We start from the raw sequence: 23,734 nt of genomic DNA, 5'->3' as shown, positions 1-23,734 counted from the left end.
ACCTTCGTCAGGATAAGTTTTTTATTCAGCCCCTAGAGAACAACCAAACACAATAGATGAATTGGTTGTACCTACATTATAGTGCTAACAAGCATAAGCATGAGCAGTAACCACTATAAAGAGAAATATTGACACATGCATGACCAGGCGTGCCCATCTCATGAGAGGTCTAGCCCCAGAAGACCCCCTTTAATTAGTCCTAGTGTCCATGCAGCCCCAAGTCAGTGAACACAAAGAGAAACACCATGTTCATTATATAAAAAAAGTTTAGAAGAGAGAGCCAATGTGGGCCGCAAGCAGAAAAAGGCAAAGAGCTATAGTGAGATTAATTATAAGAAATATAAAAATATATAGATAGAGAAGAGAGGGAAAGAAAGAAGGAGGAAGAACGAGGGATATGAGGATGGTACTAAACAAAATTTATGAGATGACAGCTCGAGTCGGGCGTTGGTACCTACCAAGAGGATTTTTTCGGAAACAGGGATACAAACGTAGTGATGCCGTTTTATTAATGGTAATGCCCCATTAGGAAACTGTGGAGTAGCTGGGTAGCCCCAATGGACTTCAATGTAATCTGATAGAGATGGAATATACCAGGGAAGTATTACTACTTTTCCTTTGCATACGGCCCCTGCTAAGAAGACCAGGGAGAAATTGCAAGTACAAACGTGCATCTATATAAAGTTGTTATAGCTGCTGAAAGTGCTGCAGGCGCGCGGTAATAAATGCCGTCTATTTTTGGAGCTGTCTGCTAGTGGAGAGGTGACCCCAGGTCGCTCACTCTATGGCGGCCGAATACCGGCAGACTGAAAAGGTAAACAAGCCTGTGGACCAAAACGTACGTGTCAAAGCGCGGGTGCATTTGAAATAGGAAAAGCCTGGGGATATTTGCTAACTGCATGTGACTAACCTGTCGCCAGGAGCCATCAGGCTGGCCAATGTAGACCCCGTCGTGCTACTACTGGAGGTGCTCCCAAGTCTGCAGTGGGAGAGAATAAATGCATCGAATGCCGGAGGCGTGGTCCCAGATAAATATGCATAGAAGACGAAAGAGGACTAGAAGTAAACACAAATGGTAGAAATAGCGCACAGAAAGAAGTATAGTGTTATCAATAGAAGAATAATGCCTCCATAGGCAATACGGAAATCAGCTGTTGTGAAATGCTACAGCTGGGCACAGCGTCCAATACGGGGGGCAGTGCTCTGACCTGTACCAAAATAACAAATACCCCTCGAGGAATTGAAAAAGGAAAAGTATGTGATGAATAACGAGATGCACTGAATGGCACTAAATCAGTTTAAAAAAATTATAAACGTAGTCCCAAAGATGAAAATATAAAAATGTGATACTGTGTAGCAGATCTTTAGGTCCCAGAGGGACAATTATAAGCACGATTCCCAACACGGTGCAGCCCTACCAGACAGGGAATGCTTCGTTTAGACCATGATCAGTAGTATCCAGGAGGAAGATCCAACGTGCTTCCTTCTTGGCCAGTGCTTGGTGTGGATTAGTAGCATTCTTAACAACGTCAATGACCCACCAGCGTAGGTCTTCTGTGGAATGGCCATACTCCGTAAAGTGACTTACCATGGGAGAAGTAATGGCTGTCATGATTCCTGCCCCTCATGTCCCCAGCCCTCCAAGATGTCAGGCTGGAGCCAGGCCACAATCACCTACATGGCCCTCAAGGGCCTCTCCATCCCTCCAAAGACCCACTTGGAGTCAGACTTGGCGCTTGTGGTACCAGACTCACTGACTCCCATAGGATAACATTGGACTTGTAGTGCATTAATGGGGACAAGATGGATGCCCCCACATATTTCGGTTCCCAGAACTGCATGTGCAGTCTAGTCTTTTGGATGTGGTTCAGCCCAGAGACACCTGGGATACCCAGAGACTATTTAAGCCACGCCCAGGCTGAGAAACATGCTTTGTGTTTTCTGCAACTGCAGCGTGACACTCACCGTGTTCGGATCGGTCTCCAGAAGGCCTGCATCTTTCTTCTGCGGTCAGCTCCTGCAAGAACAAGAACACTGTTAGGAACAGCCTTACCTTGCGGCGCTTCTGGCCATCATTCATCGCTCCTTCTGTTCTGCAGGCATCTTCGGCGGTGTCATTCCCACCCCGGCACGCCGCTTCCTAAGGGAAAAGAACAGAAAAAAGGCATTAGTAAGCATTCAGCAAATCTTTGCTTATTTTTTAAAGACTGTACGAGCTTCAAACGCTTACCTGAATCCCAGCCGCTCTGGGGGAACTCTGTCTCCGGAACTTCTCATCCATCTGCAAGAGGGAAAAGCCACTCCAGGTTAGCGTGGAAACATCTAGAGGCGCCGCATACCGCGCTTACTCTCCGCATTTCTTCTTCATAACCGGCATCCACGCTGAAAACATCGTGGCACTAAAAGACACAGAAAAAGAACTCAGTTCAATACAAATACGAAAGGGTCGCATCGCGCTCCCACTCACCTTCAGCGCTACTCATCTCAGCAGCACGTCCCCATCCCCGGACGCCGGCCATCATCTAAGGAAGGAAAGGAATGAAGTTAGGGAACTGTTCAAAAGACTCATTATACTTACCTGTCAGACTCTTGCCAGTGAAGTAACTAGGCAGCAACGAGCCTGCATCAATCAATGTGCCCCTGCGCTGAAAGCAGGACGGAGAGCACACTTTCCAAGAAAACAAGGTGAGCTGTGGATCAAAGGGAGGGGTTGGACCCCGGGGAAGAAGGGGTTCAAGCACACAGAGACCATAGGGAGTTAAACTCTGCCAATCCTGTGTTTCAGGCCCAGTCTCCAGTCGAGTACACTCCAGGGAAGGGTTTGAGGTCTTAAGAGGTCAGAACAGGCTGAGTGATGTCCCCGTGGATACCAGGTGAGCGTTACAATGGCTTTGCATCTGATACGGGAACGATGTTCCGTGATGCGAGTGTGTACAGGGCGTATGGTTTTGCCAGTATACTTGAGCCAACAGGGGCATTGAATACAGTACCCTGCCCAGGCTGTTTTGCAATTTGAGTGGTGACGCAAATCCCAAGTTTTGCCATTCAGTGGAACATTTTTTATTTTTAGTGCAAATTTGCAGACAGAGCAGGACCCACAGGGAAAGTGGCTTGTAAGTGGCCGGAGACCCCAGCTAGTTGTTGTAGATCTTGAAGATTTTGTTGGGGCTGAAGCTTGGTCCTTCAGGTTTTTTTGCCTTTTTATGGCAAAGATTGGTAATGGTTCTTCTGGTAGCGGAAGTTGTGCCACATGCCAATATTTCTTAAAGATGTTTTTAATCAGAACGGTATGTGGACTGTAGGTGAGGGCACAGACTAATTTGTCATGTGGTGGCTGGTTTTTAGATTCAAGGAGACTTTCACAGGGGGTGAACCTTGCTCGTTTGTATGAATCGGAGACCAGCTTTTTCGGGTACCCCCGTTGTTTAAGTTTGGTAGTCAAAATCTGAGCATGATAATCATAGTCAGATAGTAACGTACAGTTCGTCCGTAGTCTCAGGAACTGAGAATAAGGCAAGCTTTCTTTTTGATTACGTGGATGAAAGCTATTGAAATGCAATAGAATGTTACGGTCGGTAGGTTTAGTGAACAGTGAACAGATAAGTTTGTTGGCTCGATGTTGAATCAGGAGATCCAGAAAAGATATCTGGGTATTGCTCATTGTAATCGTAAATTTGATTGTGTTAGGGCATTGGTTAAGCCAAAGCAAAAAGACATTAAGGTTGTCCGCAGTGCTGTGCCAGATGAAAATAATATCATCAATATACCTTTGCCAACTGTCGATGTATTGGTGATATGGGTTGAGGTCTGAGAAGATAAATTTAGCTTCGAAGGCTGCCATAAATATGATGGCCAGGCTTGGGGCAAATGCTGCCCCCATAGCAGTGCCTTGGGTTTGTTCGAGGAACTGATCTTGATATTTAAAGTAGTTTTTAGTAAGAGATAGTGAGAGTAATTCGATAATAAATTCAACTGGAGCCTGGCTCGATGATGTAGACAATGTCAGACTTGCACGTATACATTCAATAGCCTTATCCTGAGGGATGTTAGTGTATAGTGCTACAATATCTAGTGATACCAAGAAACTATTGGAAGGGTCAAATGGTTTTCCTTCAAAGAGTGAAATGACCGAGGTGCTGTCCCTAAGATATGTGGCCGTTTGCTGGCTAATGGGTTGGAGATATTTGTCGATGAATTGACAAGTTGGCTCAAGGATAGTAGACACTAGGACTAATTAAACGGGGTCCTCCCAGGCTAGACCTCTCATGAGAGGGGCACGCCTGGTCGTGCACGTGTCAATATTGCTCTTTATAGTGGTTACTGCTCATGCTTATGCTTGTTAGCATTATAATGTGGGTACAACCGATTCATCTATTGTGTTTGGTTGTTCTCTAGGGGCCGAATAAAAGATTTATCATCCTGACGAAGGTGGTTCACTTCTTTTACTTGACCACCGAACTGCCCGCTTTGCCACTGTCCATGCACAGGGGTTGTGTTCACATCTGTGACTAATGAACATGGCTTACCACGCTCCTCATCACTTACGGCAGCGGTTGGCGTAGTACAGTCTATTGGCCTCATCGTTATCCTGTACACTAGCTCTATTTCCAATAGCTTTGTGACTAGCATTTTTTGCAGCATTAAGCCAACAAATAACTTGTTGGTTGACTATCTGTTCTTAGAGACTGAAGCAATTCTAAGCAAGTCAGGGACAGGTAGCTACTTATGGCAAAGCCACCACATTAAGTTTTACAGACAAATCTAGTCTGTCCTTATATATGTGCCACATTGAGCTATGTTGTCAAATTCAGTTTATTTTTCTAAACTGCACCTTTTGTGTTTTGTCAAGTAACGTTTGTTGTTAGACTGAAGCTAATATATTCCAGGTAATCTCCTGTGTTTGATATATTTGTCACATTGCATACACTATTTTTAACCACACAATTATTTTCCCTTGTTGTTCTGTATTTATTTGCTATGTTTCTGTGAACTTTATTATTTTTAAATGTCATTGATATAATAAAACTTTGTTTGCATATGCTTTAGAGTTGTTTATTATGTTGTATAAGCACCAACCAGAATATATTGCACAAGCAGAGCATGATAGGCACAACATCTTTACCAAATTGTGTGATTGATTCATTACAGCAACCAGTTCAGTAAATGCTGGTAGCCAATAAACTTTTTGTTTAATTGTGTCTACACGGGAACACCCCATTGTCTGTTTTCAGTTTTCTGCTCCATTTAGGTTCCCGGGGGTTTTTGGAGCTCCTCTTTGTTATCACCATGCATGATTTGAGACAGAAGATTAGTAATGAGTGATCATCCGTGTTTTATGCTGCAGAGAAGTCCAATAGAAGGATCGATACGCTTACTTTTTTGGGTCAAAAATAAAATTATAAAAAAATGTTTAAACCATATTTTTTAATGCACTAAATGTGAGGGTAAACCCCCGCATCTCATCCAACTCTAACCCACAAGTTACTGTTTTGCTATTAAAAAATGTAGTAAAAATTGGCTGGAAAGAATTCAACCAATTTACTTTTCGATCGAATAGGTGTGTACCTAAAAGAGATTTTCATCAATGTCATTTTTTAATTTGTTGGTGGCAAAATATTCAATGATGTTTGCCTCAAATTGTTGGTGTTAATACGTTAGTAGTTAGCAATGACGATTGGGTAGCTGGCTGGATTCTTACGGAAAGGTGTGATTATAGCTAATTGGTGGTGGGGCGTGAGCAGCCCTGAGGAGAGTGATGCATTGCAAAGGATGCTCTTAAAATATGGATGATGTATTTTATCACATGTAAGGATTACAGACTAGCTTAAGTTATAAATGTTTTTTTCTTTCAAATGTTTGAGAGTGTCTTCCTGATTGGCATTTGAAAATTCAGTAAAGGAAGTGATCAGATTATACTCCCGATTCACCCACCCCCCAGTACCCGAGCAGTTGCCATAGAGCTCATTAAATTGAGGTTAAGATGTCTTCCACTGAAGCTCTGAAGAAGGTGTTAAGCCTCTGGTTTTGAGTCGGTTTGATTAGCAAGATTGTGTAGACTGGTTTGGAGACTACTTTGTAAGTCTTGGATGTCTGTAGTTCTATTTTGTGGCATGACTGTTCTTTGGTTAAAGTAGACTGTTTTCTTTAACTGCACTGTTCCTTGGAATTTGAACACATTTTATTTTCTGGTCAGGGTTCTGTGATTTATTCCAGAGACTTTATAGTTTGTGACTGTAATACTTTATGCTGCAAACTGGTGGTAATATCATGTGTTCTTAGCCTTGGAAGGTATTTTTGGAAGCTTGGTCAGACATGTTGCTATTGTATCCAAGGAGCAGGTGATTTTGTGAAGAGACTTCAGCAGGGATGCATAGTAAACTTGGCAGAGTGTTTGGTGATATGAGAAGGGAGGCAATACTTGGAGGTACAGCAGGTGAGCCTTTCTGGCAGGAACAGTGCACCAGAGGCTTCCCACAAAAGGGTTGCAAGGAAGTTAATCACCAGAAATCAGCCTGAGAAGGTGTACGATGAGATCTGGGGGGCACATTAGACCGGGTTGGGGGTGGGAGGGCAGGACAGGTGTGCTGTGTGGTACTAAAGACTGTGAGTGGAATGATGAACAATAGGATGGTGCAAGTGTTGGGGTGTCAGAAGAGGGAGGGAAGGTAAGAGAAAAATGAGGGGCTAGGTGTTAAAAGACAGAGGGGGATCCCCCCACACACCCACACTCCCACTCGCAGCAGCCAGAATTATGTATACATGGTACAAAGTTAATGAGGGAATGGAACTGGCAGCTCCTAGGCACAAGCCAGCCAGCAAGTATTGTGTGGTGGAGAGGGCCGCTCGTCAAATAGCCGACATTCTTTTTACTTGGTCTACTTCTCATTACTTAGCCACCCAGGTCCACCATGTGACCCTATAATATCCAGGGCTTCGGGCCTGAACACTTGGGTAGGCAGGTGTCTCACCTCATTGCAGCATCTGCCATTTCATAAAGTTCAGGCCTCACAACCATTACAGTGGAGGAGGGAAGGGCACTTCAAACCGGGCCTCCATCTTGGCAAGAATGTCTTGCAGCAAACCACAGTGGATGCATCATTCCTCCTTAGCGCTCCTCAGATTTTATGCCAGGCTAATTGGTTGATGAGCAGCCCCAGATAGTAGCTGGGCAAGGCTGGGGCACATTGGACTATTGAAACGAAGGAGTAGGGTGCACAAGTAAGTGCACGTTACTCAGAATAATGACTTAATGCTTAGACTTTAGTCTCCTTTCCGCCATATGGCCCTTTCTCTATCCCTTTAATAAAAGCACCTAATAATTACACATTAAATGGAATAGAGGACTGGTGGCATGAAGCCATAGAGTGTTTGAGGGAATATGGCAAGAAAACCATGGACATGTTGTACATGCATCCTCATTCTTTTTCTGGAAAAAAGAAAGAAGTTAACGCGTTTGCTCTGGTCCCATCCTCTCGACAGATGTGACATAGTTGTGGAGGGGGAACTATCAAGTTTTACCGTGGTGTGTAACTTGTAATTGCCTTTACTTGCTAATTTTATTTTGATATGTATGTACTGTTCGATTTCATCTATATGGAGACCATTACGGTGTTAGTCAACAAAGGCCACCCCATCCATGTGCTGCAATCTTGGGGTGGACATTGGCCTCTAATTGTATCCCAAGGAGATTTTGTTTTTTTGGGTTTAGTCAAAGCACAATAATGTTTTTAAATGTTTAGTTTAAAATAAGGTCACTCCTGTGTTAAATCATGCGGAAATGTTGCTTTCAGGACCTTTCTGTTAGTGGATCCCAGTGAGCGCGAAGAGAGAGTCATGGATGGATTACTGGTGATTGCCATGAATAAACATCGCGAAATCTGTACCATCCAGACCAGTGGAGGTATTATGCTACTAAAAGATCAGGTAAATCATTTTTTTTTTTTAAATTCAATTTTTATTGATTTTGTAAGAGAACAGAGTTTGTGCATAAGGTATACATTGGGTGAGTGCCCGTGACAACTTCAAAACACAACTAAAACACAACTAAATCTCTGGTATTTCCCCCCCCCTCGAGTTCCCCCAGGTCCGTTTTTTCAAGATTCTTCTCTGTGGGCAGCGCCCGCCGGGCCTATGGTCGTCTATGTATAGTCGACTCTCATGGTCGCTGTGCAATGGGTTCTATGTAAAACATGGTGTCGGGCCGGGTGAGAATTCTGATTACCCTCCGGGCGTGTCCTCTGCGTTGGCAAACCCCTCCAGGAATTGCAGCCAGTCCATTTCTATCTGCGCACTAGAGCCCTGTATCGCGGCCGTTAATCTATTCATGAAGTAGATATCTTTGGCCCCTGCCACCCACTCTCTCTTTGTTGGAAGGGCTGCTCTCTTCCAGGTCCTAGCTCGTGCCGCTCTAGCTGCCAGCAAAAGTGAGTGTGACAAGTCCGGTAGCTTCTCCCAGTGCTCATCCCTTTGTTGTAGGCCAAATATCACCAAAGTCGGGTCTAACGGGTAGTCCCCCCTCCCCCGCCTCCCTGATCCAACTAAGCACCTCCGACCAGTAGGTCTGGAGTTTTTGACAAGTCCACCACATGTACCAATAGTTGGCTCTTTCCCCGCAACCATGCCAGCACACCGGGAAAACATCTGGGAACATGATTGAGAGAGTGATCGGGTCGTACTGCCACCTGTGGAGGAGCTTGATGGCGTGGGTCTTGTATTGGCACGAGATCGACATCTTAAAGGCCCTAGTGCAGAGTTTTCCCCAGAAACCATCCACAATGGCGCAGCCCAGATCCCTTTCCCGTTTCCTTCTGAGGCTCCTGTTTGTTCCTTCCCGGGGGGGTCAAAAGAGCTGCATACAGGAGGGAGATGAGCCCCTTCATTTCCGTATGGGAGTCCAGAATTTTTTCAACCGGGGTGAGCTTCCTCTGTATGCATTCCTTTTTTTTTTTTTTAAACTTTTTTTCATGTTTTATTTTCATTTTACTTATAACAACAAAACATGAAATAAAGAAATTTGTAGCAAAAACGATATACATAATTACAAACACATAAATACCCCCCCCTTACAGATGCCAGGTACACATCATATAATATGAAATTGTCAGATTCAATACAATGTCAGAAATTTGCCCCAAATTTTCATAAACAACCCATTCTTGCCTTGTTTCTCTGTATGCATTCCTACAGTTTTGGCTTGGCTTCATTAGAATTCCCTTGAGTATAAGGTATAGGAGTGGTGAGAGTCTGCCAATCCCCAGCGCCTCCTCGAGTTCCTGGATAGGTATAAACAAATCCTCCCTCACCAGTTGGCCGACCCTACAGAGCCCCGTATCGAACCAGGACTGGGAGGAGATCCCAGGCCATGAACACTACAAGACTGGGGTGGACCATATATGGCTTAGTGGGGAGGCCCACGTGGTGATTCTTTCCTTATTTCCCTTTCCTGCTAGTGCCCTCCACATGGTTCCTAGGATTGGGTGGTCTTTAATCCTTTTCAGGAGCTTTTTCAATGGGACCCATAACCATTTGCCTACTGTGACGGGGCTTAGGAAGGAGTTCTCAATATAGACCCATTGCTTGTCAGGATCCTCTCGGAGGTGGGGGGCCAGAACCCTGAGCTGGGCCGCCCTGTGATATGTGCTAAAATCTGGCAGGGCGATACCCCCCCTCTCTCTTTAGGGAGGGTGAGTGTCTCATACCCTATTCTGGGTTTCTGGCCTTGCCATATGAACTTCACTATCCGCCTCTTGGCTTCTCTGAGATATTCTACAGGAGCCTCCAGAGGGAGCATCTGGAAGAGGTAGAGCACTCTGGGAAACGGGTTCATCTTAATCACGTTTATTCTGCCCATCCACGAGATTTGCCCCTTCCCCCAGCCCTCCATCTCCCTGAACAATTTCTCAAACAGTGGGGGGTAGTTTGCCCGGTTCAAATCCTCTCTAGGTCTTACTTTATTGATCCCCAGATAGTTTATCCCATCCAGGCAGACCTGAAGGCCTAAAGGGGACAATTCGGCTAGGCATCTGTCTGTGTCTCGGGCGAATGGGAAGATCATTGTCTTGCCTACATTAACCTTAAAGCCTGAGAAACTGCCAAACCGTTCTATTATCCATAGGGTTGCCGGGACTGATCGTGCGGGTTCCCTCAGATGAAGCAAGATATCATCTGCATAAAGGCCAAGTTTGAAAGTGCAGTCTCCCACCACTATGCCCTGCACCATGGAAGAACGCCTGAGGTATTCTCCTGTTAGGCAGAAACCTGTGCAGTTCCCTCTGGGACCACTGCAAAAGATTTAGGACTACAAGTGTTCGGCAGTAAACCCACTTGGTAGCAGTCTGTACCACACAGATTCACTTGGTAGCTGTGGCTGAGCAGTCAGACTTCCCTCAAGAAGAGTTAGGCAGTATACAGAGTTTTCACAATAGGTCAAGAGAACACAATAGAACAAGTAAACGCTGACCAGGGCTTGGTATAAAAGAGATATCATTATTCATTTAAAAACCACATCTAGAAAAACACACAGGCACTAATAGTAAGCAATTCAAAAACACGGTCACAGAAAGATATACACTCCCTTAAAAGAATATTAGACAAGTCTTCAGTAAAGCCCCACTTATTTTCAGACAACGGTGAGCGCTTAACGTAGATGGCACTCTAATAGTTTGTTTTTAAAAGGGAGAGAAAAGCAGAGAACAAGTTGAACAGATCCCAACACTTTTACAAGAACATAACAAGAGAGGAAGGCAAAGTAAAACCGTGAAGTTAGAGTTCAATAGGCCGGATCCACTTTAAGAGGATCAAACGAAATGTGTCCAAGGTCACACGGTTGCAGTGCACAAAAGTCTTGTAACGGTTCAAAAAGGAGTTGGACCAAAGAAAGGGACCAGTTAGAGGGTCAAAGCAGCCAGCCCAGTCCAGAAGGTTAAGGGGTGGTTATTACCTTGTAGCAATCTTTAGAAAGGGAGGCCTGGCGGACGCGGTACCTTAAAGTAGTGAGGACACTCCAGCGGGGGTAGTTGTTCCTGGCAGCGGATGCAAGTCGGTGCTTCGTCCAGGGGAAGAGAGGATCTCGTCGTGGAGGAAGACAGGAGTCTGTTGCACTGCCAAGGAAGAAACTGGCCGCAGAGTTTCTCAGGTACAAGGAGCGGTCCGTTGATTCACGGTTCAGTGGTGAGTGGCTATCCGGCCGCTGGGGTACTTGGCATGGGCAGTTCGACCACAAACCGGTCTGGGGTGCGAAGAAGGAAGGTAAAACTGGTTGTGCCCACCAGTCAGGGGAAGAAGCCTCTCCTGCCGGGAGATCTTCTCTGTCGTCGGGAAGTGTTGAGTCGGTTCCGCAGGGCTCCACCGGTGGTGTCGTGGTACGTCGGCTCAGCTTCTCTCTCGTCGGATTCTCAGGTCCTGTGGCGACTTCTGAAGTTCCAGTCCCCAAAGGCCTGCTTTTATGCAGCATACCCCCATTCACTCAGCCTAGCTGTCAATCAAACATGCTAAGTGGTGAGCCGGCCAGCTCACCACTTGGGCCAATCACACAAGAGTGTGACTTGAGTTACCAAGGTAACTCAGTCCAGGGTGCCTAAACCCCCTCCCACACCCCCTGTGGTACCCAGACAGAGTGGCACCACTTTTGGAGGCTTCTGTGGAGAAGCCCGCCAAAAAGTGGAACAAAGGGCTCGACTTGGGTTGGAGTCACAGAAGAGAACACAAACGCCATTTTAGAATCGAGTCCTGGCAAAAAATACCAACCGGCGAATTAATATTAATTAAATAAACCGGCGGTATGTTCGAGGCTATGAGAATTCAATAATTAAAGTTGGTAGCCTCGAACAATGGGAAAATCCCATAGGAAAATATTTGCGGTCGAATATAACAAGTAGTTTCCACTGCCACCAGCCAAAACTCGATCAGGGGGAACGGAGACGTGCCCCCTCGACTAGCAGACCCCGGGGCAATCAAATTGCCCCGACCAGTACGTCCACAATATGATGGTTTTTACTGGTTTCTGTTAATAATTTGGGACTAGTAAAGCCAATGGTGACTTTACATGCCCTGGGAGACAGTAGTCAGTCCCAGGGTATTGAGTCTATGGTGGGGTGTCACTATGACACCCCTGTGTCGCTGCACGGAGGGTGCTGTGTAACACACATAGTAAAAACACATGAGACCCTATGGAGTAAAGGACCCCATAGCCCATAAAACACATTACCAGTCAAAGGAACACCATAAATCATGTCCAAGAGTGGGAAAAAGAATCTCACTCTTGGCAGGAGGAACAAACAAACTCCAGAAATCCAGCAAAGCTGCTGGGGGACTCACTAGGTTAGGACATTCAGCCTAAAGAGAGAATTCTCCCTAACATCTCCTAGTATTTCCATTGTCATGGCGAAGAGGAGGGGGAGAGGGGGCAGCCCTGCCTCGTCCCTCTTTGGAGGCTGAATGTACGTGACAGACGTCCATTGACTGTTACTCTGGCGGATGGAGACTCGTATAAGGCCTTTATGGCCTGTCTGACCCCGATACCGAATCCCAACTTCTCTAGTACCCCGTGCAAGAACCTCCAATCGACCCGGTCAAATGCTTTCTCAGCCTCGATGGGACACCAAGACCGGGTTCTCCCCCCTCGGAGCTGCAATCCGCATGAGATGCAGGATTTTGCGTAATGTGTTGGCCCCCTGTCTCCCCTGAATGAACCCCCCCTGGTCTGAGTGGATTAAGTTCGGCATATGGCAATCCATCCTCGTGGCAATGATTCATGTGAACAGTTTGGCGTCCACGTTGAGGAGGGAGATTGGTCTGTAAGAACGACAGTCCGCTGGGTCTTTCCCCTCCTTCGGTATCACCGTGATTTGACGCATGACGGGGGCGCCCTCCCTGTTTTCGTTATATTGGAGAAAAGGCCTGCCAGAAAACCCGCCAATAAACCAGAGTAGGCCTTATAAAAGCCTGCAGTAAATCCATCTTCCCCCAGGGCCCTGCCCAGCTATTGCTTTTAGCACCTCCTCCTCCGTTATCGGGCATCTATGGTCGCCGATTCAGGTGTCCCAAGAGTCGGGAGGGCAACCCCATCTAGGTATACCTCTCGTGCTTGCCTATCCACTTCCCCCTCCCTCCCATAGAGAGTCTCATAAAAACTGGCGAATTTCTCTGCTACCCCTGCTGGGTCTGAACTTACCCCCTCTGCATCGTTCCCAATTCTTTGCACCCATCTGTCCGCTCTTTGGCCCCGGAGTTTGGCTGCCAGCATAGCATCGGCCGTGTCTCCTTTTTCATAGTACCTCTGACGCAGGTATTGGAGCCCTGCTACGATTTTGCCCAGTTCAAATTCCCTGAGTTCCTGTCTCTTCTCCCTCGCCACCCCCATGTCCCTCGCTTTCTCACCTTCCTCCTTCCCCTCCGATCTTCCTAGGGAGAGTATCTCTGACCTTAACCTCTGGGATACGAGGGTCCTCACCCTTTTCTTGGAGGCACCTTCACTTATCAGCCTACCCCTCCAAGTTGCCTTTGCCGCCTCCCATACCGTTTCTAAATCCACTTCTCCCGTATTATTTATCTCGAAAAAATCTTTTATTGCTGTTGACATTTCCTCCCTAAAAACAACGTCCCTCAATAGGTGATTGTTACATTTCCATAGGGACACCCTAGCCTTGAGACCCAAGATGCTGACGTCTGACCAGACCATGTCGTGGTCAGACCAACTGACTGGGCGAATCTCACATGCATCTATTCTGCTCATGTGCTGGTGTCCTGTGAACAAGTAATCTATTCTCCTCCTGGTTCCATGGGCTGCTGAGTAGAAGGTATATCCCTTAGCCCCTGGGTGAAGTTCCCTCCAAATGTCCACCAGCCCCTGTTCCCACATCAGTTCCTGGAGCCCACGTTCCGGACTCTCCCCTATGCTACCTGGTTGGGTGGTCCTTCCACCATGATCTAGGTCCCTATCTGCCCACATGTTGAAGTCCCCACCCAGGAGCAGGAGACCCTCTGCCCTGGACATCACCTCACCCATGACCTCTTGGATGACGTTCCTCTGGCCTACGTTGGGGCAGTATATAGCCACTAGAGTGACCCTGGAGTTGTGGAGGCTACCAGTCACCACCAGAACCCTCCCATCCTCCCTCTCCCAGCGGGTTACCTCTGTTAATTTCTGGTGCCTATGAAGCAAGATCCCAACTCCTTCTTTCTTAATGGCGCTGGATGCCTAGAATACCTGACCTACATGTGATCTGGGGATTGCCCGCTCTTCGCCCTTCACCGTTCTGGTCTCCGTTGCAAAGAGGATATTCCCCCCTGCGTTCTTCATTTCTCACCCCCGAAGGGAGCGCTTGGTTGGGGAATTGAGACCCTTGACATTAAGTGAGCCGATTCTGATTCTCGACCCGGCCCTTACTTTCACTGACTGCCATTATTTCTATGCAGTGTGTTCGTTAGTGTCCCGGTCCGGCGGGAGCTTCCCTGTCCCCCTTTGGAGCCGACACTGAGTTGAACTCGGAACTCCCAACCCCCCCTGTCCCTCTCCCAACCCCCTCCCACCACCTTTCGTAACGCCTGCCAACGGGCAAGCCACCAGAGCGAAAACATGTGTGCACCGCAGTTCTCTAGATCAAGAGTCATGTCCCCAGCCGGGGTTGTCAAGCCACTGACCTCGCTCTCTCGATCAAACCATCTTCCTTCCACTAGTCTCCTCCCGCTTCCGACGATGGGGTATTTGGTTTTTTAAATTTTCTCCTGCCCTTTGTTTTCTTCTTTGTCGACCAGGGGCCCTCTGGTTCTCTCCTAGCTTCTTCCCTTGCCTGGGATTCCGTTCCTTCTCCCTCCTCTTGGGGGTCTCCCCTGAGCACCTGCTGAACTTGTGTGACCTCCTTACCACTGATCACCCTGTAGTCCATCCCCACTCATTCGAAGGATGGAGCAAACGGAAAGGACCATCTATATCTTATATCCTGACTTGTTAGCCACTGGGTGAGCGGGCGACATTCTCTTCTACGGGTGAGTGTGAGGGTGGATAGGTCTTGATAAATCTTGATCGTGTCTCCTTCGAAGATGAAGCTCCCCAGCCTTTTTACTTTCTCCAGAACTTCCATTGTCTCCCTATAGCGGAGGAACCGCACCACAATGGTCCTTGGGCCACCCCCAGCACCTCTGCCACCTCGGTGTGCTCGCTCCAGTTGGACCTCCTTACCTCCCTCTAGCGCGAAGAGTTGAATGATTAGGACCTGGACCTTTCTCCCCACATCAGCCGCCATCTCCCCTCTCTCCTGAGTCACCCCCATGGTGCGCAGGTTATTTCGACGTTCTCTATTTTCTAAATCATCCATCTTAAGAATCATGTCCTCCTCTCTTATTTCTAGGTCCATTAGCCTTGCCTCATATTTCATGTCTAGATGATCAGTTTGGAGGTGATTGTTTTCCATGCCCTCCATTTTGTCTTCCAGAGTGTCCACTTTCCCCTTGAGGTCTACAATGGAGGCCGGTATGTCTGTGCGAATTGCCTTAATCTCCTGGAGGATGTCCCTGAGGTCTTCCTTGGTGAGTGCGGCAGGGGGTGGGTCTCCTACGGGCGGGCATGTTGGCTCCCTGGGCCGGGGTCTGGCGGTGAAACCGCTGCAGGGAGGCGATCGATCTGGAGGGTGGAGACTGTTCCAGGATCGGGGTATGGCGGGGCACCTGGGGGGCGATTGCCTCTATGCGGGTCTTATGATCTCCACAATGTCCAAATCGGGGCACAAGCCCCATTTCCTTATCACCGAACTAAGTTTGTGATTGCTTTGGTTGATTTTGTATGGGGGTTCTGGGCCCCAAGGAGACGCGGCCAATCCCCGGACTGATAAGCTATGGGGGGGTCAGGGGGGCGACCCCCAGCGCTGGGTCTCCTATGTTACGCTTTCCCCCTGCCGCCTCCTCACCTCCTAGAATTCACTGTCGCACCGCCGGGCCCAGCTTTGTGAGTTCCTCTTCCCTTAGGCAACTTAGGAGAGGCCGGGGACGGTCCGGCTATACAGGCTCTCCTAAGCAGGTTCCAATGCACTGCACGATGGGTCTAGGTCCTTTTACGCCCCTCGGGCCTCCCGTTCTGGGATGGTGGCCCTCCCGCTAGCCCCCAGTGCTGTGGGGGGCGAGTCCCAGACCGCAGCCCTTCTACTTATGAGCGTTCTTATCCTCAGGGCTGGAGCGAACGGGGAGGCCACTGGTCTGGGTGAGGTTACTCGGGCCTTGTATCATGGCAGATGAGGCTCCTTGTTGTGGCGCTGGATGAGGCTGGGTTGAGGGCGGGGGGGAGGGGGGAATTACGACCACTGAGTCTCCGCGGACCCACTTCCCCCCTCCGACACCTCACCTCGGACTGGTCTCCTCGTTGCGGTCGGGCTCCTACCTGGGGCCGAAAGGGCCCGGTGCTAATCCTCTCACCCTGGGCCCGGGCCCAGCTCTCTGCAGGTCCTCCGTGCTCCGGATCCCTGGGCCCTCACGATCAGGGGGCGGGTCAGGGGTACACCATCGGAGCGCCGGTGAGGAGCACCAGGGTTGGTTCGGGGCACCCACCTTCGCTCTCCTGCTCAGGGCAGCTGGTCCCCGTTGTGGGTCCGGGCTGGCCTTTCCTCCTCTCCCTGTGTCGCGGGGGTCTGTGTCCCGGTCTTGTCCTCCTGTTGGAGCCTCCTGCTCGGGACTGCAAGTGGCGGGATGACTCCCTCGCCAAACCGCTTCCGCGACGTGACAGTGGGTGTGGGGGGTGGCCTCCGTAGCTCAGGGTCTCTCGCGGTCCCCCGGCAAGAGCGCCAGTTGCCTCAGCGGACCCAGGAGCGTATCGCGCCCAGCTGGCTGTGTCTCTCCGGCTTCTCCCCTGCTGTGCCTTTCTCTGGAATTACCCGGTAGTTAGCCTCTCAGCCTGCTCGGCAAGTGGGGCCACCCGCTCGGGCCCGTGTCTTCTTCGGGTAGGCTCTAAAATCCCGGCCGGGGATCCTGGAAGCTCAGTAGGCCCTGCAGTGCAGCCGGAGCACGAGCTCACAGGACCTTCATGCTATGCGCCCACTGGCAGTCTCCGTAAATCATTTTTTTAAAAGATCTTTTTCCTGAGGTGGGTAGCAAACAGTGATGTTTTGGGGTGATTTCATTTTTTTGGGTAGACACATGCTGCAATTTGCCACTTTCGGAGGGCACTGGACACAGCAGAAGACAATTCAAGGCAACTCACAAAAAAAGTAGGAAAAGGTGTAACAGTCGCAGAAACATGAAATAATATGGGAGAAGGACTCCCTATTCAAAAAACAAAAAGGGAAGGAAAGAGTTTAGGCATGTATTTGGAAACTGTCTACTGAAAAAAAATACAGGTAAACTGTAGGCAATTGTGAATGTCTCATTTCATAGCACAAAGACCGTTTTCTTTTTCTCGAAAGGAAGCTCACGTTCTCCAGCATGGGGTCTGGCATGGATTCACATGCTCATGAATATTCCCCGTCATCAGGCTGGGAATCCTCGGTAAAGAAAAAACCAGTATCAGTTTCGTTTCTGATCTGTCTTTCGTAGTAATAACCAATCACTGGTCTCTGCGTCATACTGACCACAGCCAATGACTGCCCTCTACCTAAGCACCGCCTCTGGCAGCCATCTTCAGATTTTTACCGCACGTTCATGTGTTGGGATCCTCGTGCTATTGCTCTCGAGCGTTAGTGCTATTTTTTCACGTTTTTTCTCAAAACTTCGGTTTTTTCGGTCAAAAGAGCCTCAAGCTCCACCGACTCTCCATCCGATCAACGGGGACCCGTGTCGGATTCGTCTGCGCCCCTCAAGGGTGAAGAATTCGTCGAGCTACGCTTTTGGAGGACTCCAGAAGCTTCTCAGGCCCAGACATGGCCCAGGAGAAGGGAAGCTCGACGCCCGGAAAGCTGTTCAGGGTCTGCCCTGGATGCCAGCTGCAGAACGTCTTTAAGGAGGACGAACACTCCTTTTGTCTCTACTGCTTACATGAGGACAAGACGCACGTGGAGAAGGACTGTGCGTTTTGCGGCAATATGTCGGAGCGGACCATGAAGGACCGCCATCAACGTCTCGCCAACTGGCTGGAAGGGAAGAGCCCGTCAGGCGAGAAGAAGAGGAAGAAATCCGAGCGGTCTTCTAAGACCTTTGAGGACGCCCCGGCGACGGGGGTCCAACACAAGGCCAAGCACCGCGAGTCCGCTGGCACCGGGAGCGCCGAACGGTCGGGCTCTACGGGCGCCAGGCAGGGCGCACCCTCCCCGGCACCTTCAGCCACGAGCCAACGCTCTGGGTCGGGTAAGAGGAAGGGCGAGCACCCGGCGAAGCTCCTGGAGAGGCCCCGGTCGAGCTCGAAGGCCCCATCGGAGGGGGAGCGAGGCAGTGTCCCCCCCCCTCAAGGATAAGGCAGTGAGCGCACCTAAGGTGGTGAAGGCCTTAATCCATCCGGCCAAGCCCTCTATCGAAGCTGTCACGGCGGCCCTGGCTCAGCCTGTGGAGGCTACACCAGTGGTGGCAACCTCGGGGCTCAGAGTCTCCCTGCCACTTCGGAGGGAGTCCTCTTTTGTACCCATCGATAGGACCCCCGTGAAATCCCCGGCGGGGAAGAAAAAGGGGGGGCAGGGCGTCGTCGTAGATTCGGCTTCAACCTCGGAGGAAGAGCTGATCGAGGTCTTAAGCCAGGGCCTTGGCGTGGAAGAAGACCGGCCCGTCGGGATGGATCCCGACGCAGGTGACGACGACATCGTCGAGGGTGCCGGCGGGGCCCCTGATCGCCCGTCGGATTCCCCTCTGCCAGCGCCGCAAGACAACTCGGCGGCCATTTTGTTGGCTATACAGTCCTTATGCTCAGAGATAAGGACGAGACTACCGTTGCCGACGGAGGAACCTCTCCCGTCGGGGGATCCTGAACCGGGACCTTCTGGTGTTCCCCCGCCCAAGAAAAGAAGGATTCACCCTCCACCTCCTTTTCAGCCGTCGCGCCCCGTCCAGCCCTCCTCCCCGTCCATGATGATACGGGGACTGACACGGCAGCGACGGGCACGGAGTATACGACGAGGATCTACCATCGTCACCTCCCACCAGGGCTTCTCCGCCCGACGAGATTGGATCGTTCCACTCCATGATCGCCAGGGCATCCGAGCTTTTCCAACTCTGCCCTGAGGAGAAGAAAAAGGAAGGATTCCTTTATCAACGGCGCGAGGCCAAGAGGAAGACGGTCCTCGCGGTGCCTCTACTGGATGACATTTGGGATGAGGGCCTCGCCCTCCTCAAGAACCCTTCCACGACGCCAGCTAGAAGAGACCGGTACGAGAAGAAGTACCGGGTCCCGGACGCGGCCCCCCTGTGCCTCCGGGCGCAGCCTACCCCTGACTCCGTCGTCTCCGCGGCGGCCAGGAAGAAAGCGGGGGGGGTGCGGCCTCCACATCGACTTCCCCACCGGACGGCGAGGGAAAGAAATTGGACGCTATGGGACGCAGGGTCATCTCGTCTGCAGCGACGACGATTAAAGCGGCCAACGCCTTGGCTATCGTGGCCCGCTACCACAGGGAGCTATGGTACAAACTGGCTCCCCTGCTGGACTTCCTACCGGACGACAAGAGGGCGGATGCCCTGGAGATCCTACAGGAAGGTGAGGTGGCGTCGGACCACGCCATCACTATTGCGACGGACATCGCCGACACTGGGTTTCGCCAGTTGGGCAACGGCTTGTGCCTTAGGCGGCGTGGATGGCTCAAGGCTACGGACTTCCGTCAAGACGTACAGACCAGAGTCCTGGACATGCCGTTCGATGGGAACAACCTGTTTGGGAAAACAGTGGACGATTCCCTTCAGGCCATTAAAGCGGACACTGAGACGGCCCGGGCCCTTGGGGTTCTGCAGCAACGACGGACGCCCTTTCGGAGCAGCGGAGGCAAGGGCGCCTCCAAAGGTTCCGGCGGCGGTTTCTCCACCTACCGTCAAGCGGCCCGCTCGTCGTCTCAGGAGGCCTACAGAGGACGAGGCAAGTCTGGCGGACCCCGCTGTCGTCGCCAAGGAGGTCAAGGCGGCAAAGCCTCGTCGAAACAGGATTGAACCGGCCGTGGGGTCGGGCCCCCACCGAAGCACCCCGGTGGGAGGCCGGCTGGCGAGCTTCGTCAGCGTGTGGGAGTCCATCTCCACCGACCGTTGGGTGCTGGACGCCTTAGCCCGGGGCCACGCGCTCGAGTTTCAAAGAAGGTGCCCGCGCGTCCCCCCCGTGGCCAGGAAAGAGCTTCACGTCCCTCAGCTTCTCCTGGAGTTAAGGGCGATGCTCAGGAAGGGCGCCATCGAACTCCTCCCAAAGAGGCTTCGGGGCTCCGGAGTTTACTCGAGATACTTCCTTGTGAAGAAGAAGACGGGAGGATGGCGCCCCATCCTAGACCTGCGACGTCTGAACAAGTTCATCAAGGCGCAGAAGTTCCGGATGGTCACCCTCCAGCACGTCCTGGGTCAGCTGGAGGAGGGAGACTTCCTGTCGTCGTTGGATTTGGAGGATGCCTACTTCCATATTCCCATCCTAAAGGGGCACCGAAAATTCTTCAGGTTTGTGGTCCAAGGGCGTCACTACCAGTTCAAAGCCCTCCACTTCGGACTACGGTCGGCACCCAGGGTATTCACCAAGTGCCTTGCACCGGTGGCGGCGCAGCTGCGCCGCGAGGGGATCCACGTCTACCCCTACCTGGACGACTGGCTCATCCGAGCCAAGACGAGGGAGCTCGCCGTGGAGCACACGGCAAGGACCGTCCAACTTCTCACGGACCTGGGATTCTCCGTGAACTACGCCAAGTCCCACCGGGTACCCGCGCAAAACGCACTGTTTCTGGGAGCGAAGCTCGACACAGTGTCCCTTCTGGCCTCCCCATCGGAGGAAAGGACCAGGTCCATCCTGGGCAAGGTACAGCGGATGTTGGTTTCCGACGCGGCCAAGGTGAGATCCATCAAGTCCCTCCTCGGAATGATGTCTTCTTGCATCTACCTCATTCCCATGTGCAGGCTCCGGATGTGCCCGTTGCAGGAGTTCCTGGACGCGCGCTGGATCCAAACGACGGGCGGCTTCGAGGAGAGGATCACACTCGACGAGAGTTTCCGCGGAGCGGTCCGGTGGTGGGGCACCCGCGCGCATCTGACGGCGGGCATGGACTTCCAGACCCCAGACCACCAGGAGACAGTGACCACGGATGGCTCCCTGGAAGGGTGGGAGCGCACACCGAAAATCTGCACGCGAGAGGCCTTTGGCTCCCGACGGAGAAGTCCCTCCATATCAACGTCCTGGAGCTCCGTGCAGTGTTCTGGGCCCTCAGGTCTTTCCTTCCGTCCCTCAAGGGCAAGGTGGTGAGGATCTTCACCGACAACACCACCACCATGTTTTACATCAGGAAACCGAGCGGAACCAGGTCCCCAGCACTGTCCAAGGAGGCGCAGGACCTGTGGCATTGGGCCGTCGCCCAAAGGATGTTTCTGGTGCCGTTTCATCTGGCAGGGATAAAAAACACCATCGCCGACTCACTCAGCAGGGAGCTGCGCTCGTGCCACGAGTGGGAACTACGGCAGGATCTAGTGGATCGCCTCTTCCGACGGTGGGGCACACCCCAGATCGACCTGTTCGCGACGGCGACGAACTCCAAGTGCCGGAGGTTCGCCAGCAGGTTTCCCCAGGCGAGGAGCATGGGCGATGCTTTCTCGTTCCCCTGGGAGGGCCTGTTCCTCTACGCGTTCCCTCCTTTGCCACTGCTAATCCGGCTCGTCAACCAGCTCAAGAGGTCACGGTGCAGGATGATCCTCGTCGCACCTGCGTGGCCGAGGCAGATATGGTTCCCGGACCTTCTGGACTTGTCAACGTCCCCGCCAATCAAGCTGCCGGTGGACGCGGATCTACTCTCCAGGGAAGGAGGCGCCATCCTCCACCACGACCCGAAATCGCTGAACTTGCAGGCCTAGCTCCTGCAGCGCTAGAGTTTGGGGGATACGACATACCGGCCGACTGCAGAGAGGTTCTTGCAAAGGCCAGGGCGTCCTCGACTCTTAAATGCTACGGACACAAATGGAAGAGGTTCTCTGTCTGGTGCCACGCACAGAAGATTAACCCTCTACGGATTACGGCTCCCCAGGTACTGCCGTACCTGCTGACGCTGGCCAAGGCTGGTCTGGCACACGCGTCCATCAAGATTCATCTTGCTGCGATCTCCCGATACACCAGAACCACGGGCGGGCGTCCTTGTGGTCTCATCGTCTGGTGAAAGAGTTCATGAAGACTGTTCAGATCGTTCCTGCCGGTGAAGGCTCCGGCCCCGGCGTGGGAGCTCAACGTGGTGCTGACCAAGCTCATGGGACCTCCGTTCGAGCCTCTGCACTCGGCCCCGTTGAAGTTTCTGTCGTGGAAAACAGCGTTTCTTGTGGCCATCACCTCCGCACGACGGGTGGGAGAGATCCAGGCCATTTCCTGCAAGGCCCCATACTTGACTTTTCACGACACGAGGGTAGTGCTCAGGACGCACCCCTCCTTCATGCCCAAGGTACCGTCGGACTTCCATCTCAACGAACCCTTGGTGTTGCCTGTGTTCTTCCCTTCGCCTTCGTCGCCGGCTGAGAGGACTTTGCACTCGCTGGATGTGGCTAGAGCGCTGAAGTTCTACGTGGACCGCACAAAGTGTTTTCGGAAGACGTCACAACTCTTTGTGAACTTTGGACCTGTCAATCAGGGGAAGGCTCTCTCGAAAGCTTCCATTTCCAGGTGGCTCTCCGGCTGTATCATGTACTGTCATCGGTTGGCAAACCGACCGCTGCCTGGCCGTCCGAGAGCCCATTCCACCAGAGCGATCGCAGCTACCACAGCGTTCCTTTCTGGTGTGCCCCTGCTGGACATATGCAGGGCTGCTACGTGGAGGTCGACGCACACCTTCACGAAATTCTACTGCGTCGATCGGGATTCCAGGGAGGAGTCCAGGGTCGGCCAAGCAGTGCTGCGCAACCTGTTCGCCTGAGGTGAGCCTGGTGAGGAGGTAAGATGCTTAATGTTGAGTTTGATGTAATGCTTAATGTTGAGCCTTTGCCACCTCCCGTGGTTGTGCATGTGTGTACTGCTATGTATTCTTTATTCATGAGCTTGTGAATCCATGCCAGACCCCATGCTGGAGAAGGAACAAGTTACTTACCTGTAACTGTTGTTCTCCAGCATGGGTCTGGCATGGATTCACATGCGAACCCTCCCGCCTACCCCTCTGCGGCTCTTCACTTGGTCATACTGCCACTTCACGTGCTTCCAAATCTGAAGATGGCTGCCAGAGGCGGTGCTTAGGTAGAGGGCAGTCATTGGCTGTGGTCAGTATGACGCAGAGACCAGTGATTGGTTATTACTACGAAAGACAGATCAGAAACGAAACTGATACTGGTTTTTTCTTTACCGAGGATTCCCAGCCTGACGACGGGGAATATTCATGAGCATGTGAATCCATGCCAGACCCATGCTGGAGAACAACAGTTACAGGTAAGTAACTTGTTCCTTCTGAATTGAACTACACACTTGTGTGGCAAAAAAAGATTGTTAGGATGGCATTTGTGTGATACCACCGGAGGCAGTATCCCTATGTATGTTACTAGCATCACGCCATTATGGCACCGGCTTTGCATCTCGTTTTCTCCTTTCCTGGTAACCAGTTAATATTATCATGTCTTTCCATTTCCCTGCTTTTTGTGGTATGCATGTTTTTCCCATTTGTGTGTACGTTTTTACGATGCTAGTAGACCCCTC

General features: G+C 51.0%; 1 protein-coding gene across 2 annotated transcripts in view; it reads left to right on the top strand.

Moving 5' to 3' along the window:
• EXOSC9 (exosome component 9) overlaps positions 1-23,734 on the top strand; it is a 1,088,118-nt gene that overhangs the window by 441,143 nt on the left and 623,241 nt on the right. For both annotated transcript variants that reach the window (XM_069631163.1, XM_069631164.1), the window contains one exon: positions 7,791-7,923. In XM_069631163.1, the coding sequence (XP_069487264.1) occupies positions 7,791-7,923 (133 nt within the window). The remainder of the gene's footprint in view (positions 1-7,790; positions 7,924-23,734) is intronic.

This window comes from Ambystoma mexicanum, chromosome 6q (assembly GCF_040938575.1).
Source record: "Ambystoma mexicanum isolate Mex_15411 chromosome 6q, UKY_AmexF1_1, whole genome shotgun sequence".
In the NCBI taxonomy this organism is placed as follows: Eukaryota; Metazoa; Chordata; class Amphibia; order Caudata; family Ambystomatidae; genus Ambystoma; species Ambystoma mexicanum.
Note: the sequence above shows the minus strand (reverse complement) of the source record. Positions and strands in the feature narration are given on the sequence as shown.